At 39.7% G+C, this 20,347-nt stretch overlaps 1 protein-coding gene across 3 annotated transcripts in view; it reads left to right on the top strand.

Annotated features, from left to right (window-relative positions):
* tenm3 (teneurin transmembrane protein 3) overlaps window positions 1-20,347 on the top strand; it is a 225,769-nt gene that overhangs the window by 193,629 nt on the left and 11,793 nt on the right. For all 3 annotated transcript variants that reach the window (XM_028590658.1, XM_028590650.1, XM_028590666.1), the window contains 4 exons: window positions 5,840-5,944; window positions 7,996-8,126; window positions 12,094-12,263; window positions 13,990-14,116. In XM_028590658.1, the coding sequence (XP_028446459.1) occupies window positions 5,840-5,944; window positions 7,996-8,126; window positions 12,094-12,263; window positions 13,990-14,116 (533 nt within the window). The remainder of the gene's footprint in view (window positions 1-5,839; window positions 5,945-7,995; window positions 8,127-12,093; window positions 12,264-13,989; window positions 14,117-20,347) is intronic.

The raw sequence follows: 20,347 nt of genomic DNA, 5'->3' as shown, positions 1-20,347 counted from the left end.
TAGTTTTGAATCTGAAAACATGAAATGTGGAACTGAAAACAAATATAAAAGTGAAAAATGAAAATGTATAATTTATTCAAAATAATTCCAGAATTGAATCTATATTTTATTCAAACTGAAAGAAAAATTGGTACACTTATTTTAAGTTTGAATACATGGTTTTATTTTTTCCAAGTTTTGACCAAAACTTAAATTTTCAATTTCAAGCTTTATTTTTTCAACTATATATATTTTTTTCAAATGAACAAAACATTTGGCCCCGATTTAGCTCCATACGTATGATATCGTACGAAAATGTATGCACACCAAAACGTGGTTTACACGCATTTCCTGGGTGAAAGACTTTAGTTTTCCCGGGAAGTGAACTCCACTCTCTGGCTTGAAAGTCCTGTATGTTAACGCTCACCTATCCACCCCGACCTCCTCCCTACGCGACCAGCCGCGTTTTTATACAGCAGCCGTCAATGTAGTGAATACAGCAAAAAACCGCAGAATGCTCACGAATTACAGTTCTTAACTTTTGGTTGCTTTTTGAATGAATGGTTCATGATCAAGGTCTAAGTGAATTCCATTTCACATCTCTTAGGCCTACATGGTGTACCTATATTTAAATAAACGCACAGTAGCGGAGTTTATGCAGTGTCTTTTATTTTACTCGTTTTACTCTTTTTTTCATGAGTCCAGAGCCAGGCAACTGTGAGCTGGCATCGGGTCATCAGGCTCCATCACTACATTTATGGCACCCTGTTTTCCTGCGCGATGTTGTGGAGAACCCCACAGGCTAAAACAATGTTGCAGACTTTTTCTTCCGTGTATAGTAGGGTCCCCCCCGCTGATGCAAGACAGAGCCATCTGCCCTTAATGAATCCGATGGAGCGCTCCACCGTGGCCCGTGTGCGTACATGTGCACTGTTGTACCGGCGCATAGAGGTCCTCTAAAAGAGCCAGATGCCGATAAGTGATAACTTCTCCTGTTAAACTGATTATATGCTGCACCACACTGACTCGAAAACGTGCGTATACGAGTTTAAACTTGACGTGAGATTTGATCGTAGCCTCCGCTAATGTCCATATTGATAAATGCCGAGCTTTGCGTTGAAATGACCATACGCCGGTTTTATGCTTGTTTTCTGTCATACGTTCGTTTTGTAAATGAGGGCCAGTATCATCAATAGCTGTAAAATTTAGTGCTATTCAGTGCAATAGCCCTACAACGAATACTACCTTTTTTAAATACATTTTTTTCCTGTCAAAATATCAGGGTCAATCACACCAGCATGTAGAGATGTTACCTGAACTTGCGTGCCGGCCGATACTGAGTACTGATATGATTGCTATCATTGTTGTATGGCCTTAAACCCTTTATGATACATGAACAAAATACAGAGAATGAATGCCATAGAAGCTGTTTATTATCAAGTTTGACAGTCAGTCATAACGGCAAAAGAACATGAATGAACTACTTTAAAGTTAAACATTTCAGGGGTAAATTACATGGTATTGGATCGATCTTGCGTACTTGCGTACCGATACCAGCATTTTAGGCGGTATCGGTAGCTGTTTTCCGATACTGGTATTGGTATTGTAACAACTCTAGTCATAAGTACATTTAATGTTTTTTTTATTTCAATTTTAAATCTTTTGAGGATAGACCTGAGATGAGGAAGTGAGTTTGATCCGTCAATGCATCCTCTCAGATAATTCTAGATTTGAGTGGGAACTGCAAAAGGAAGAAAAAAGGTTTCACCATCCTTATGATCCTTCACATCAGATATCCCGCATAAATGCCTAGGCAAAACAATAATTTAGCATTGATGCCCTTGTTAAATCTGAACTACTGAGCCAGTTGAAGCGTGGCCTCGAGTGGCCGGCAGCATTTGTTTCAGAGTGAGCTACACGTGTCCCGAGTGTGAGGGAAAACAGAGTAGATACTCCCTCACAGCATAGCAGTTATTGATCAGAATGTAATAAGTTATTCAAAGCCATCGACAAGTTTAGCATTCCTCTATATCAATACATGTACATTATTTATTTGTTTCGCCTCCTCGCTTTCATCTAAACTGCCCAGTGTGCCAGTGTGCATGTGGTCTAAGTAATGTGAAATCACATTGGGTGTAGGTGCAGCCCAGAAATGGGAAACAAGCTAATGTAGCTGCTGTATTTTGTCCTTTTGATGTTGTTGTGGATTGCTTTGTGAAAGCAGGAGAACATGTTGGTAATGCAGGGCTTGACAATAATGCTGAACAAGGAAAAACAGAGTAAATGTTCATCCCAGTGCATTATCATGTTCTGTCTCTCCCCAGTGATAACATATTGTACAAAGCCTTTCTTTTGTGCTGGAAAATTGATGTGGGTGGGTAGGAGTGAAGGATCAAATCCACCCAGCGGATCCACCCCATAATATTAAACCACAACATGCAATCACCGTCAAATGATGACACAGTGGTTGTCAGTTGGTCAATTTGACCACTTTCAATGTTTAAATCCTTTAAAAAAAGGGCCTGTCATCATTTGTTTTGCTTCATATTGAATGACTTTTCCTCATTTAAAGGGTGACTAGCGTTTTTTTCAACCCTATTTTCCTATGTTTTTTTGTCTAAGTGACTGATGGGAACAACAATCTTTGACGTTGGTCCAGTATTAAGAGAGATCGCTGTAGTTGGCAGCGGAAAAACAAGCTACAATGTAAGTTAATAGGGCAATTGTCCAGCTTGTAATTACCTCCACCACAGTGCTCGTTTTGCCACTGACAGGCTCAGATTAATATTCTAAGTGTCTGACAACATTATGGAAAGGATCCCTACAGAGATAGACCTTTAAACCTCTTTGAGACCTTTCTGTTTAACCAGAAACAGCTCTGAAGTTGCTAGCGCTAAACCCACCAGACTCCATGTAAAAAAGCAATACTTTTAGCGTGTATAGAGCCAACATATTTCCACTAGGGGTGGGAATCACCAGAGGCCTCACGATACGATATCATCCCGATACTTATGTGATGATACGATATTATTGTGATTTTAAAAACATTGCAATATTCTACGACATATTTTTTCCAACTTGAAATTTTTCCCAATTTCAAATGATGTCCCCAAAAGGAAACTTTGCCAACATCTGTTTTATCTAAAAAGATACATTTCTCTGTTTGTTCATCTCACTTCAATTTTATTGCTGCAAAATGGGATTGTTAAGCAGACAAATTGACCAACACATATATAGTAAAAGATCAATACTTGCGTCTGTGTATCGATACATTATTGCCATGGAAAATATCGCGATACTATGCTGTATCGATTTTTTCCTCCACCCCTAATTTGTAAATCAGTAAACTATGTGTTTATTTCAACCAAAACTACAGTTGTGATGGTTGGAACAGTGGAAAGATGACCCAAAACAGCTTTTGATAGTTTTATTTTTTCTGTCGACTTTGAATGAAGTGTATTTAAGATGCTAAAATTACTGTTTATTTACATGGAGTCTGGTGGGTTTAGCGAACGCAATTTTACAGATGTTTAAAAAAGGATCTTACTCTTTAACAGAAAGGTCGACCTTAGAAATCCTTTCCATAATGTTGTCAGACACTTAGAATATTAATCTGAGCCTGTCAGTGGCAAAACGCACTTTATGAACGTAAATACAAGCTCGACAATTGACCTATTAACTTACATTGTAGCTTGTTTTGCCTCTGCCGACCGCAGCGATCTTGCTTAATACTGGACCAGTATTAGACACAAAAACATAGGAAAATAGGGTCCAGGTTGGAAAAAAACAGTAGTTACCCTATAATGAGGACAACTAGGGAAACATTAAATTAACATGATGATATATTTTCAATGTCCAGTACACATTTTGTATGCATCAGTGTTCCTTGGGATCAATTTGACCCCAGGCTGTATAAAATATATAGCAAATATGAACATTTTACACACTTTTGTTAGGTTTGTTTTGGCTGATGTTGAGGTCACTATTGCATGCAATTTTGTACTCTTTAGGGCCCTAACCTGCCATAACCATACCTGTAGTAGTGCAAAAACCCCTGATATCCCACAGTGTGAGGGAGGGGACATATTGTTCCTGCGAGGACATTGATACTTCACACAAAACAGGGGGGGGACAAACATATAAAAGCTTGCACAGCAGCTTTCTTAGCCATTTCTCTTGGTGCTCTGTGCTCTCTTCATACTCTCTCCATTGAAAATGACCTCCAAGCAACATTTTTTGAATGTTGAGAAGGATCAAGATTATGGGTTAACATGTCTTTGTAATGAATTACTTGATAATTCAAAAATGTGGGCAGTTCAAAAATAAGAATTTTTCCCCCCTTGTTTATGTATAATAAAATTCGATAGAACTTAAACTTCTTGGTAAACATTAAGAGAGAGATAGAGACGGATGCTAGTGATGCACAATAAATGGTGCTATCAGCAGCCGCATTCCATTCTCTGTGAATTTGTGTGTTTTAAATTGTTAAATAACTATGACATCAAATGTGTAGATGTTTTCTTTTTAACTTGGCCTTGAAAAATGATCTCAATAAAGTCGACGTAAAAAGTATTTATTTATTTTTTTTAAAAGACAACCAGTCAAAAAAGAATTATTTACCTGATGGCATGTCAGAAGGAAAAAGGGAGAAGTAAAATGTCTATAGCCTAGAGAGCCTCTATCTCTTTCTTTCTCTCTCTCTCTCTCTCACACACACACACACACACACAAACACACACACACACACACACGGAGCCATTATTCCTGCGAGAGGTCAAGGGGAACCTAATTAAAAGAGGCTACGGAATGTTAATACCTGCTCTGTGCTCCATTAGCAGGTTCAAACGCTGCCCACCAAAATTAATTCTACTGTTTTCTCTCTTTACATCCCTGTATCGTCCTCCCTCTGTCACTTGTACTTGCTCTCCTTCTCTCTTTGTCTTTTTTTTCTCTCCTTCTCCTCAATTCAGTTTAAGTGACTTCTTTCACTGCAGACATTTTGGCCTGTCATGGTAGGAAAAGCACAGATGACTGCATTCCATTTAGGTGCACTACATCCAGGTTGCTGGTATTGTGCATGCTGGCTCACTGTCATGGATGGAACTGAGCCATGGTTAACAAAATGCGTTTCACCTGTGCTTCTCCTGCTATGACAAGTCAAAAGGTGCATCTCATGTTGCTTAAAATGCCTCCTCGACTCCTCCACTTGTCTCCCTTCCTCGCGTCTTAGTCCCTCCCACCGAAGGAGGCACGGGAGAGACGCGAGGAAATCATGGGAGGAAAGAGGAACCGAGGAAATGTGTTTCAGAGGGATGAGATGTCCTTTCCTGTTTATCTGTGTTTTAAGCCCCTAACGTCTCCTTCCAGGCAGCGCTGCCGGGAAGACACTAGGATTAGGCAATGGTTATGGTTAGGGTTAAGGTTAGGGTTAGGTGCCTTGAAGTCAACGGTCGCAGCGCTGCCTGGAAGGAAACGTTGGGAGCTTAAAACACCATTGAGCTCCTTTCCTCTGAAGCGTCACATAAATACGTCAGCTGTTTGGGCGGAGTTAGCAACCCCTTTAGCTGCATGGCTTCCCGGAAGGCTGCTCACTGTATCCTCGCCTATAGCTCCTTGATGCTCGCTCCTCTGTCCTCAGGGCAGAAATAAGAGCTTTGAGAGACAACCTTCACCGAGGAGGGACAGAACAACTTCCAGTTTAGCCGAGGACTGAGGAGTTGAGGAGCTATCAAATAAGGGCCATGAGAAGCACCTAAAATGTCTGCTGTGAGAAAAGTCTATTGATACTATGTTTTTGAATAAATTCATGATAATTGTCTCTCTGTCTTTCTTTTTTTCTTCTTTTTTTTCTGTCATATAGACCAGCTTCGTAACAGCTACCAGGTGGGTAATGACCATTCACTGAGGGTCATCTATGCCAATGGGATGGACACACACTACCAGACAGAGCCCCATATACTGGCAGGTATGAAGTTTTGAGCACATTACCCAGAATGTATAATGTGGACTAATCAAAAGGATTATGTTACAGATTGGTTGACATTGGTTAAATTACTTTAGCTTGCTTTACACTATGCAGTATGTGCATAGGCTATCTTCATGAACAGCTTATGAGTTATAAATTGCCCAGTGCGCTGTGTATCAGATTTCCATGTAAATGTGTTAAGCTAAGAGTTTTTGTATCACATGCTCTGTCAGAAGCCTTTTGCCAACAAAGCTCTCTGCAGGTAAACACCATGTGAAGGGCCTGTTTGTGAAAAGGATCATAGTAGGATATTGGTGTCAGTGTGATGTTCTCTGTTCTACTCCGACACTCGGTGCAGACCACTGCATTTCCAGCTGTAGCGATACAGTGTTTTCAGCTCACAGTTTGATTTGACACAATAGGATTGGATTTTCTCTGAGAGTATCAGAAAATATCACAATAATAACACAAAGTATCACATGTTAACCCTCTGAAGACAAAAGACGGTGCGTCCAAACGATGTTTGACAAAACTCCTACTCAAAAAGTGATATTACAATATCGCATTTCAGACATTTATCTACTATTTCTATCATATATTACAGTACATTGTGAACCTAAGACTTTGGTAAACTCATTTCAAGTACCAAAACAATTCATACAACACAGCATTAAGGATTGTTTTCAAAAGAGATTTGAGGACTTTTAAAAAGCCATCAACGTTTCAGCTTTAGCACCAAATTATCTCATTACACATTGCTCTAGAAATGTGCCACTATACGGAAAGCTGAGTGTTCATTTTGATATGAAACACATTGAGATCAATTATATGCAAATACTTTAAAAAGGTAAATTCAAGAAATGATATGAAAATGCCCTTAGACCTCAGAGGGTTAATGACTTTGATCTGATCATTTTTCAAGTCGTACCAGTGTTTTCACACTTTAGTCCATTTACTGCTTTTATATTACTGTATATTTGTCTTTGTTCGCTGACTATTTTCCAATGCACCGCAGTAGTGTGTCTATGTTTTTAGATAGCCACTGGTTTGCATTCATGACAGTACAGTGTAAAAAACATGTGCTGCATGTACTTTAGGTCATCTGTCATAATAAATATGTCATTTTATCATTGCATGGTGATGAAGTGCAGACTTTTAGGATTTACAAGCCTGCATTAGCAGCTGACCTACCAAACTGCAGCAATATAACATTCACAACAATAAATACAGAAGTGATGCTTACAGTGATTAATGATCAACTCAAGTGTCAAATCTCTCATTTTCATATAATGGCCCAAAGCTAAAACCCTCCAGCATGCTTTTGAACATGGTTAGTAGCAGTTAAAATTGATTGATATGATATGTGATTTGCATTAAATGGACTACATTAAAATATTTAAACAATATGCAAAGCCCATCTAAGTCAGAGTCCTCAGAGTCTGAAGTGGTAGACATTAAACCTTGCAGAGAGGCTTCTGTAAATGATCAAAATCCATACTGGCATGTACTATGTAGGGCTGGGTATCATTTAAAGAATTAGGATACCAACACCCTTAAAATGATACCGATACCAATAGAGTACTTCATGTGATACTTTTTTTTTTTTTTACTTCATTTGATACCCTTCATGTGAATGGCAGCACACATTTGCGTACACAAACTTCTTGGCACTGGGTTATTTTGCCCAAAGTATTGAGTACTGATACCCAGCCCTACCTATGTTGCACTTGATAAAGAAAAGAGCTCAGTAATATATTAGATTACTAGCATGATTAGGATGATCTGCCATGCACTGTAAAAAGGTGCAGCTTCACAGGTAGTGCACAAGGTACAATACCCAGGATATTGCAATGAAGTTAGAAACAATCTAAAAAAGAGCAATAGTTTGATTTCCCTTATAGGCATCACTCTAACATTTACACACACAGCAGATGTGATGTGTGTAAACAGCACATATTGATTCACTGCGTGTTTTAATTTGCATATTCTGTTTTTGTTTCTTTTCAGTATGGTATTGTTTGCATTCATGTCTTTTTCATTTCCATTTCTAGGTGCTGCTAACCCAACTGTGGCCCGACGCAACATGACGCTGCCGGGAGAGAATGGCCAAAACCTGGTGGAGTGGAGGTTCAGGAAGGAACAGACACGTGGAAAAGTCATTGTCTTTGGTAGAAAGCTCAGGGTGAGTGCTCTCCATGAAAAGTGAACAATAGAAAGCCTTTTCATCGCTGACTGCTGATCTACAAACGCTGGCATTATTTTTTAAATGATAGAGAAAATAGGGTTAGACTGACATGCATGGTATTTAATTGAAAATGGGATTTGGATTAGTCCATGTTGTCCAATGGATAGGGACCAGTTTAATTAATCATGTATTTATTGTATAAATACATGATTACTATCGGGATAGCACATACTGTATACACTTAGAGAATTTAAATTTTAGAAACCCAAACAGTGAAAACGGTGAGAGAACATACTGTGCACTGCACACAGTGTGGCCCCAGCTGGACATTAGATGTAAATCCACCACATTATTTCTTTAATGCAACACTGCTCACAAACTCACTGAGTCCTATGACTCCTATCATTTTGTCCCCCTCTGTGAGCAGCTTGATTTGGGCTACATAGGGGGTTATTGCTGTTCTGTGACTGCTGTTCTTACAAGCTATTTGAAGAGAAGGAAGGGACAGTGATTTGTCTGCAGCGCTTGAATATTACATGAAGTTCTCTCTAACTAGCCCTGTCTAATAGGAGGAAACTCTACAGTCATGTGGCCTCTGGAGAGTTTGATCCACATAGCGGTGCCATTCTCAGCATGGTCCACTGAACCCTAATGAATGTAACAGCATGGGTGGTCAACCAGCGGTAATGGGGAGTGTTGTATTGTGAGCTAGCAATAATGAGTTGTAGGCAGATGTGGTTTTGAAAATAGGTGTGCAAAGGTGAGCATAAATACAGTTTACTGTACGTGTCAGCTACATGTGTCGTGTGTATGAGAATTTGTCTTCACTAACACAATGACAGTCCAGCTGTGCTGCAGGAGCAACAAGATGCCAATTTGAGGCATTAGTGATTGTGGGGCTGGATGAACAGCAGTGAACTTTAGTCCAGCCATTCTGCTAAATGCTAATATTCATACTGTTTTTATATGAGGTGCTAACCCTATTGAGGAATGTGCATTGAGCACAAGATGCGAGTGAATGGGAAACTGCATGGCAGAGCAGCTTGTTGGATGAAATAATGAAAACGCCTACTGTCAGACACAGAGTGTCAACGGCAGCAAGTTTTCTGAAATTAATTGAATGTAGGACAGTGGGGGGGCGGCCTCTAGCTCACCCAGTAAGAGTGTTCGCCCCATGTTGGCTGAGTCTGACCTGCTGCCCTTTGCTGCGTGTCATTCCCCATCTCTCTCCCCCTTTCTTATCTATCCACTGTTTAATAAAGGGAAAATGCCCCAAAAAATAATCTTAAAAAAAAGAAAAGAATGTAGGACAGTGGTGATGGGATTTTTAATCCTGAGATGTTAGTTTATTTTTATAGTATTTTTTTATTGTCAATAATGTATGGGTGAAAGACATACAGTGGATTCAAACTATGATGCAAAATCAGTAGGACTGTCTCGAATATAATTTTTTGTGCTTCAAAACTTCGGTACTAATCAATCGCTAATATTCAAAGCTTCTGATCAGGACTCAGCCTGCTGCTGCAGTATAACCACACGGATGTCTACACATCAGACTGCTCTGTTATAACTCAACATTTCTCCATTCTCGGCTGAGATGGACAGAACAGCGCTGCGTGAATTAGCCAGCGGCTAGCAAACATTTAGCTGCTCAATCCCGACAAAACACCACAGAGAATTTCAGTCTGCATGCGCATTTTTTGAAAGTTCGTTTTATGTAACTGTTTGCATTTTTTGAGGATTCTGATATTACAGTTTTGAAAGAAAAAGAAAACAAATGAAAAAAAACTAATATTCAAATCCCCAAATTGAAAATCGAATACCTACCCAGCGAACCAATATGCAAATAGTCCAATATTGAGGGCCAGCCCTAAAAATCTGTAGATAGTTCATGGGCTTGGCACTCTTGCTTACCATACGAGGACCCAGAAAGGGACTACAGTGAGAAAAACCCAGGATGTGCTGAACTTGGCTTAGATTGGGTTGATGACCAAACCTGTAGTTGTACAGTAAATACACCCCAGACATTCTTCCAGTAGTGCCTTTCTGTTCTAGGTAGTTAGGTAAAGTGATCTATGCAAAGGGAAGCAGGACTATCAGAGAGTCCTATCTGGTACGTTGAAATAGAAGTCACGGTTTACTCCGCTCCATTATGAACGTGACAGGCCATGCCAATCTGCAAAATGATTTGTTTCCCCTGATATGGTGTGGCTCACACTCTGCATGGCTTTTGGCTGTTATCCAGTCTTGTTTCTCCTCCAGCTGGCAACAAGCCACCGTCCCAATATTCTTCTTCTCTGGCCCCTTTATTCACGTCGCTGCATTCAACTGGTGCTAATTTACAAATGAATGAGTGGCTAAATAAAAAGATGAGAAAAGTGAGTCTTGAACATTTTCCAGCAAGACTCTCTCTTTAATGAAACGGGTCTATAAAACATTCGTTTGGCTAATTCTTAGTATTTCCCCTTGCTTCAAGGAGTCATAAGGTGAGTTTATCTCTGAACCTGGGTTATCTGTCTTTGTAAATCGGCGTTTGAACAAACAGCACGTCATTTAGAAAGCGCTAAAGAGTGGCCAGCTGGCTCTGTGACGCTACAGTGTTTAATTGGTCTTGGATCAGAAGTTTGTTTTAATTCACTGCCTGAGGTGCATATGTTGAATTGAACAGCCAGTTATTAACAAGAATGTAATAATTTAACAGCTGGGCTTATTTATTGTTTGTCTGTTTAGCCAGCTGGCTAATCCTTTATCCTGAAGCATTCTCATTGTTATATTTATTATATCTTATTTTGTGGACCAATAATTTAAAAGAAGAGAAAAACAGACTTCATTGAGTCGTTGTCTGTCCCCTGTCACTCTGTTGATTGGTCGGTCTGTCTGTGCAGATTGTCAGGAAATTAGCTGGTTGATTCCCTTAGGTTTTGGTAACCTTTTGCTCCACCACTGATTTACAGAAAAAATATCTAAATCTAACGGGCAAAGTTTCATGATCTGAGCATGGTCGTGCTACCCAAACGATCAACTCTTTCCATTTTAGACGCACCAAACATTTCATAACAGGTGAACGTCGTGGGTGGCGCTAAGCCCTGGATGCAGCGACCGTGCCCTTGCAAAATAGATCGGGGAGATAGCGGAAGGAAAAGGAGAATGCCTCTGACATGTGGCGTGTCTCAGGCTTTATCCCAGCACTGTACATCCGGTAGGCCAGGCTAGGGCAGATTTAACTATTTTAATCAATCTACTGATATGGCTCTCAGAATAAACCAGTGTCAAGTCAAGTCAAGTCAATTTTATTCGTATAGCACATTTAAACGAACAACAGTTGACCCAAAGTGCTTTACAGGTAGAGCAGGGAAGGCAGAAACAGTATGCCTTAAAGATATATAATCAAGTGTGCAAGGTACCATGAATATAGTTAAACAAAGGAAGAATTAAATAATGTAACATAGAATATAACAACAATGGAACAACGTTTGTAAATACAAAAAGATAAGAAAAAGTTGAGTTCAGTTCATAGCTCTGAAAAAAAAAGAAGAAAAATTTAGGAATCAAAGGGAGTTAAAAGCAAGAGAGTAAAAATCTGTCTTCAGATTTGATTTAAAACTATCAATTGTATTACATGATGTGATATGGGGTGGGAGAGAATTCCCGAGTTTGGGGGCTACTACAGAGAAGGCTCGGTCCCCTCTGGTTTTTCGGTGTATCAGTGTTGTTTGATGGATAGAATAGAACGCTTTTCTATTGTGGGATGAAATCAGCATTGCCGCATGTAGGGGCCTTTAACAGCCGTTATGATTTTAGTCATGTTCACACTTTGAAGGGAGCATAGCAGGGATTCAGCATATCCGCAGGTAATATAATCAGTGTCAGATACTAAGCATTCCATGTTTCAGCTGATCAAAGATTTATATGATCACAAGAGTTTCTTTATTCATTGGTTGTTTGTTTGTCTCCACCCCTTCAGGTGAACGGTAGGAACTTGCTGTCTGTGGATTACGATCGGTCGCTGCGAACAGAGAAGATTTATGATGACCACAGGAAGTTCCTGCTGAAGATCATCTATGACACGCAGGGCCATCCGACACTCTGGGTTCCCAGCAGCAAGCTACTGTCAGTGAACTTGACATACTCCAGGTAAGTGCTTCTATAATGGGGCAATTTGTGATTTTAGGGTGTCCTCCACCTACTTCACTCAATTACAGAAAGCTGTAACATATAGGTTAAAGACTAGATAGACTAGTGCTATTGGGCTCTGAAGGTATTTCTACTGTATGCATGGCTTTGGAAATCTAACGCACCTGTTTGTACACATTACATTACACTTGTTGTCCACACCCTGACTTAGATGGATGGATGGATAGATAGATAGTTTAGCAACTTGTAGGTTGAGTTAGTTGAGGGGAGGTTTTGTCCAGCACCACATTTCTGGCCAATGTAAAAAGAAGAAAGAAATAACTCTCACACGCAGTAGATTCTGTCTGACTTATTGTGGTTAACATGACAATTCTGTGAAGCAAACCTTCATCGTCCTTCCACATCAACAGAGAAAGGCTTGTCAACAGATTAATGGCCTTCCTAATGGCAGCAAAATCTTAAAAGCGCTGGCCGAGCACAATCACATATTTCCCCATTTTTCCAGTTACACTCACTGGCCACTTTATTAGGTACACTAATCCAATACCAAAGCTCTGCCATGAATTCTACTCTTCTTCAATTTTTTTATATATTATTGATGTCATTATTGAGGTGTTGTACTGGCGTGCATTATATTGAAAGGGGTTTCAAACATTTTGTCCACCCCGAGGGGGCAAAATATTAGAAACATTGGACTGACAAAGCCTCTTTGATATAGAAAAAGTGTGGTAACAATGTGCCCATATGGTGATAGTGACACATAGTGTTCACAATAGGAACTGCATTTTAATAGATGTATAACTTGTGGGTCATGTAAATGAAGGTGTTAGGCTGCATATGGCCCACGGGGCATAGTTTGGACACCTACAGGCTATAGGTGTCAGAGAAATGCCCTAAAACAGTTTTGGGTGTTGTGCTGACCGCCTGATGTCATTTAGGTCGAGGTTGTATATGAATCGGGATTGCATGTATTGTGACTTTAAAGCCTCTGAAAACCCACACAGGTGATTTCACTTATTCTGGCTGATGAGACCTCTGCTCAGGTTGAAGGTGGGTCGGAGCTTTGATGGGAATTTATTAGGTCACAAATCTTTTCTACCAATAAGAATGACACAGCTCTAATTTGTCTTGCCCTAGTTTCGCATTGCCAGACCTTCCTTCACAGCGCTGTGGAGGAAGGTCTGGCTAGTCCACACAGCATTCCGGGATGGGAGAAAAACGTGCTCTGGTTCATTGCCATTTCTTTAAACCAATCACAATCGTCTTGGTGCGGTGCTAAGCGCCGGACGGAGCCACGGCGCCTCTGCAAAATAGCCTCGGGAAGGAACTTGTTTTGGTGGAACATGTGTTGTTTTAGGTCGTTTTAGTCGTGCAACAGAAAACTCAGATAGGACAGATAGTCTAGCTAGCTGTCTGGATTTACTCTGCAAAGATCTGAGGAGCAGTTAACCATAGTCCTCATAAATCCACCAGAATTTAAAATTCCAACACAAAGAAAGCGGAAGGAGCGACATCCAGCGGAATAAATAATAAACTCCACACAGAGGATGGAACCTAGTACTCAGTGCATACTTGCCACCGTGCCACCAACTAACTGTGGCACTAATACAATGACATAGGGTGGTTAATTTATCAGTTGAAAGTGACACGGCTTGAATGGCCACATATTAACCTGTGTGTGTGTGTGTGTGTGTGTGTGTGTGTGTGTGTGTGTGTGTGTGTGTAGTACTGGTCAGGTGACAGGCCTCCAGAGGGGTCCAACCACAGAGAGGTGGGAGTACGACAGTCAGGGAAGAATCATCTCTCGAGTCTTTGCTGACGGAAAGACGTGGAGCTACACTTACTTGGATAAGGTACAGGACGACACACTGAAAGACATGCACACACATCACTAACTACAGTATACACAATACACAACATAAACCATTTAGTTTGACAGACCTTCACTTCAGGCTTTAATTAGGAACAGATGTGTGCATGTATCATCAATGTATCATCACTGTGTGAGTATCAATCTTTATGTATATTCTGTGTATTTCATGATGAACGAGACAGAAAAAGTCTCCCATTTTTTTTAATGATGTAGTGCTGCAAATGCGTTACCTGTGTGTTATTACAGCATACACAAGGAGAATCAAATACCACATAAGCATGCTCACACACACACACTCTCACACTCTCTCTCAACGAGGAACTGTGATAGAGATGCTGCTTAACTCTGCAGAGACATGATGAAAAAAAAAAGATAAATGACATGCCAAAGTACAGAGACACACACACACACACACACACACACACACACACACAGTTTGGTCTGGGGTTTTTTTCCACACACAAAGCAAGGTTACTGCGTTTGCTATAAATTCTGGTCAAAGTAAGCAACACTAATTGAAGCCTTTCCCTTGAGTAAAATGTACTGTCACGAAGTTAGTGAGAATAACAACCAGCCACAAAGACTGTACTTACAAACAGACAGCTCACTTCCTCTAGAGAGAGGAGTATCATAGGATGTCATAGTTTATATAGCTTGGATTTTATAGCTAATTTAGTGCTCTTTTCTCTTTATTTCAATGTGAATGGAATTTACTGGTTGAGGACGCCAATCAAGTCAATAAGCTGTCCGTGTGCAATGAAATGGGCAGGCTTACAGTAACACTGGATGGTAATTCAATATTGTGTAAAGACAAATTAGCATCTGTTAATTTACACTTGGAAGTTTTTCCCAATGACTACAGTGCTCCCAGGGGGTAGAGAGAGACATTTCACTGTTGAAAATAGATGGCTTTAAAATTGATGACTTGGGTTAGAAAAGAGGACTAAAGGTGTACAGAGCAATACAAACTCTCTTAGCAGTAGGTTAGTATATGGCTGGACCATGTAAATTGTTACAGGGATAGTCAGTGGTGGTTTTTACAATGTGAATATAGATTTTACATGTTCATCTGTAGTAGTGCTGACCACACATGTGATGTGAACATGTGCAATGAACACATCGCAAAAGACGCAATTTAGTGCGACAGTGGCAAGGGTAAACTTCCTTTTGATAATAAAATAGCATTCGGGCAATTTTCAGCCCAACCAATGTTACATACCCTATTAGGAGACCTTAAGGAACAGTGTAAAATACCCTATATAATCATTCAATCACCCCTTTAAAGCCCTGTTGTAATCAATTTCAGCATTTTTATTTTGGCAGGTAAACTAAATGGTAAATGGAATCGCAGTACAAATGATACACACGAAAGAACGACATTAAGTCCCCTCAGCATTTATATTTGTCTCTCCATCTCTCCTGTGTGCAGTGTTCGTTTCTGATCGTGCCAACCTATAAAAATAATACAATTGTGGCTAGCTTAGCTCAGTTGGTAGAGCAGGCGCACATATATAGAGGTTTACTCCTCGACGCAGCGGCCGCAGGTTCAACTCCAACCTGTGGCTCTTTGCTGTATGCCATTCCCCTCTCTCTCCCCATTCATGTCTTCATCTGTCCTGTGGAATTAAATTAAATGCCCCAAAAAATAATAATAAAAAATAATACAATTTAGAAACGTCATATAAATAACATTCCTGATATTATTATAGTGTATAGTGCACACACAAGACTCCCATGTCGGAACACAATTTTTATAGTCAGACAGAGAGTGCGATTTCCCTTCCATTTCTGATATTTTACACATATGAACGGATGAATACTGTGGTCCTGCATACTTCAGTGTGATTTTAAGTGATTTATAAGTGCATGTGAGTGAATACTGGCGTGCAAATGAGTTTCTACAGGTATGTCCCATTCATTGTCTCATTGCGCTTCACAGCCATCATTTAAATGTGTCCATTCGGCTGTGGAGGAGAGTACCACCATTAATCGGCGCTGCTCCTGGTGAATAAAGGGGAGTGTTTTTGTGAAGAAAAAAAAATCACATCTGTTTGGTTTTCTAAACGGTGTTCTATCATTATGACAATATAGTATATAATGTAATGTGCAGCATAGGTATTCAGGAAAAGCCAAGGCAGGAAAATGTAACTATAGGTCAATTTAAGTGTTAAAAATAACTAAGGCTGTTGTTCTTGTGGTTTGTTGAGGACAGTCTCAAATTGTATATCCGTTCTTCTTGGAGCCAACATCATCGAGAAACTGTATCTTAGCATCTAAAGAATTGATTGCACCAAGTGTGGTGGTTCTACATGATCAATACCAATGACTCATATTTCTTAAGCAACTGCTGATATGTTTGTCTCTTTCAGAACATCCCATTAGTCACAGATATGGCTCAAGTAATAATGAAAGTAAATTACCAAATGCCCCTTTCTACACAATTCTCTGTGAGTGATTTGATCAAAGTTCAATTGATATGTAGGAAAAGTAGATTAATATAACAAAGCATGTGATTAGTTATAATAGACATTTTGATGATCTAAATAATTCAATTCAATTTTATTTATAGAATCAAATCATAACAAGAGTTATCTCAAGACATTTTACAGATAGAGTAGGTCTAGACCACACTCTATAATTTACAAAGACCCAACAATTCCAGTTATTCCCCCAATAGTAAGCATTTAGTGCAACAGTGGCAAGGGTAAACTTCCTTTTGGGCAGAAACCTTGAGTGGTGGGGAAAAAACTTCCTTTTAGGGAGAAACATTGGAAAGACCCAGGCTCTTGGTGGGCGGTGTCTGACGGTGCCGGTTGGGGTGTGATGAACACTTGCTATTATAGTCACAATAAAGATAATGGAACTATAACTAGAAATAGTAGTTGTAATAGTTCATGGCATAGCAGGGCACTGCAGGGCGTTACAGGGTGTAGCAGGGCATAGCAGGACGTAGCAGGGCACTGCAAGGCATAGTAGGGCAAGTATATTTAAAAAGAAATCATCTATATTGTGAGGAGTTGTGTTAGAGGCAAAAAAAAAAAAAAAAAGGGAAAACAGACCCAGAAAACTATAAGGAAGCAATTCAAGGAAAAGAAAAATAGTCTTTTCTTCTTGGTCATTTTTGAGTGGCAGTTTAAAAGAAATGTTGACACTAGTCAATAATCAATAAAACATGAAAAACTGACAAAGGGAGAAAGGACTCGAATAAAGACGAGTGAAAGAGAAAGAAGTAGACAAAAGATGAAAAAAGGGGGTAAGGGAAGCCACAAAACAAGGGATCTGATGAGGAGAAAAGAGATCGTTCCCCCCTGGTGAATAAATGAGCCATATTCTATTACTCCATGTGTCACTTTGTGCACACTCTCGCCTTCTCCTGCATTAGTTTTTCATTCACTTCCTTCCTCCATCTGTCACTTTCTTTCCTTGCTGAAAATTCTTCCTGAAAGCCTCTTTGGGAAACAGAGTGTCAAAAAACAGTATTCATCATGCACAGTAACACACAAACAACATCATAACTGCATCTATATGGATACAACATACTGTAATTTATGGTGAACACCATGAGCGCAGTTGAGTGGGCGGTATACTCATGTATTTCCCTGATACTACAGCAAGCAGTGTAATCGTTTCCAGTTGAATCACAAGAAAGAACACTCAAACAAATATAAAGGTCGAAAGCAACAAAGAAGACATATTTGGGCGATCCAAATTTCAGACATAAAAATCTAAATGAGTCAACACTGCAAGAATTAGTTATCTTCCTGGCAACACAAACCCAATGTCATGGGGTATAAAAGACATAAAACACTAATTTAATTCAGTGAAAGAGTTTAAAGCAAATGTGCAAAAAAAATGCACACAAAAAAACACACTATCACTTCCTCATGAGCCAGTTTAACAGACTCCTGCAACCGGTTCAGTTGGAGGTCAAGGTGATCTTTTCCGCCTGCCTGAGGCAAGGAGCACACACCCAGGAGAGCTTGTGGGGTTTTCTTTCACATTAAAACATCTCCTAGACAAAGAGAGAGTTGCTGCTCTCCCTTCTGATAGATTAGATCTGCATTCTCCTCACATTTCAGATTATCATCCACTACTAATCCACTACAGTGCAGGAGGGTCCCAGAGGATTTGTGAAAGTGATGGCTTTGTCTTTTGTTTTGGACAACTGGAGGAAATTGGTGTCCCATTATTCAACAAAGGAAATCCAATTTCCCTTATCCTGTAGAAGAGCTGTGCGTGCTAAGCCTCAGGCCCCAATGCCGGGCATCCAAGTTGAGGAAAAATGATGTTATAGATCTATGTCCAGCAAACATGTTGTATCATGTTTTAGTGTGAAAGCTATTTCCTTGACCTGTGTCTGCTTATTGTTAGAAATGTTGGGCTTTTTTTCCTGAAGGTTGGTTGAAAATGTGCAGGCCATAGCCTATTCACTTGCTGCTTTTTCCAAATTGTTTCATAACTGTCCTTGTTTTCTTTGTGTGAGACTGTTCAATAACATTCCCACCTGTGGTTCAGTTCACCAACCGCACAATCACTCAGTCAAATACATATTAAGGCCCCAATCAAACAGAGTCCGTTTCAGCAGCCTGGGGCTGCTTTTTGTATTTGTTTTCAATGAGAGTGTTTTGTGTTTTGCTCACAACTGTTGCGTAGCTCAGTGCGTGGCGGTTTTTGCCCTGAACACCTTGAGCTGACAAAACCTCAACTCAAAAAACACCTGACGTCATTTAACTCCACAGCAAAATAATGTTTGTTGGTTGCCCAGCAAGAATAACAAAAACAAACTTCATTCTTAATTCTCACATACGCACAGTATAATGTAGTGAAATGTCATATGCTGTTTAACCCATCCTAAGTAGGAGCAGTGGACAGCTAATAGCATCCGGGGAGAAACTTGGGGTTCAGTGTCTTGATTAGGGACACTTTGACATGTGACCGGAGGAGCCTGGGATTTAAGCGCCAACCTTGTGGTTATGGGGTGATCACTCTACCTCCGAGCCACAAGCCACCCAAAGATGCAACTTTCTTCAACAAGGAAGGCAGTGCAGTGCGCCTCACATTTTACAAACAGCAACACGCTCTGTCCAATCGCGGCCTAATCTATTGTATATCTATGTAGTAAGCTAAACTGCCAAGTCCAGTACACGTCACTTTTTCAAAAGCCAGTTGATGACCTCATAACAGCCAGCAGTTCCGTCGACACACTTGCTTCAAAGAATTGACCATTTATAGAAATTGATTATACAACATCATATGGTGAAAAATGCTCTGTTTTTTGAAGCAGCTTTATTGCCAGAGAAGAATGTCAATATTTGATGATTTTGCAAAACCCCACAATATGTCATATACAGTAAATGTAGACGGTCTATAGGTCTTGATGAAGCCATGCTTACTGTAATTGGTTCCACTCTTAGAGAGAGACCTCAGACTGATGTTGCTGATGGTACTCAGTCAAGCCATCTAGCCATCAGAAATGGGTTGCCACAGGGGTCTATCCTTGTTCCATTGCTGTTCGAACATAAATTACATAATTCTTCCTAATCGATACTTTAATGTCCATTTTTATGCTGTTGATACAATTCTATATGCCCCAGGCTCCACCCTAGCCCATGCTCTGACTTTCATGCTTTTTCAGTTATCACTCCTTAATCACAGACTAGTTTTAAATGCAAAAAAAAAAAAAAACAAGTACATGGTATTCTCAACCTTAACCAGTAACTCTGACTTTCCAGCCATTAAAACTCTAAATGGCGTCCATATAACTCTTGCTTAGTCATACAAATACTTAGGAATCTGGCTGGACAGCAGACTATCATTCAAGATTCATATTGCTTACATCCTTTAAACCATTGTGCAATCCTTCATTTCTATCTTTGACTATGGTAATATTCTGTATTGTCATGCTGCCCAATTACACTTCAGTTGTGTATTATATTGCATTACGCTTTATCACAAATGACAAATTTCATACTCATCATTGTTCTCTCATCTCTCACAATCCAGTAAGTACTTAACCTTATATCCCTCACTTCAGCACCTTTTAAATGGAATGAACTGCAAACTTCCCTCAAACTAGAGTCTTTTATTCCCCTTGGAGATTTAAAAGCTTTAAAAAGATATATATATATATATACAGTATATATATATATATATATATATATATATATATATATATATATATATATGGATATTTATATAGGATGTTCACCAA

This window comes from Perca flavescens, chromosome 2 (genome assembly GCF_004354835.1).
Source record: "Perca flavescens isolate YP-PL-M2 chromosome 2, PFLA_1.0, whole genome shotgun sequence".
NCBI classification, from domain to species: domain Eukaryota; kingdom Metazoa; phylum Chordata; class Actinopteri; order Perciformes; family Percidae; genus Perca; species Perca flavescens.
The sequence above is the reverse complement of the archived record's forward strand: the minus strand, read 5'-3'. Positions and strand labels throughout refer to the sequence as shown.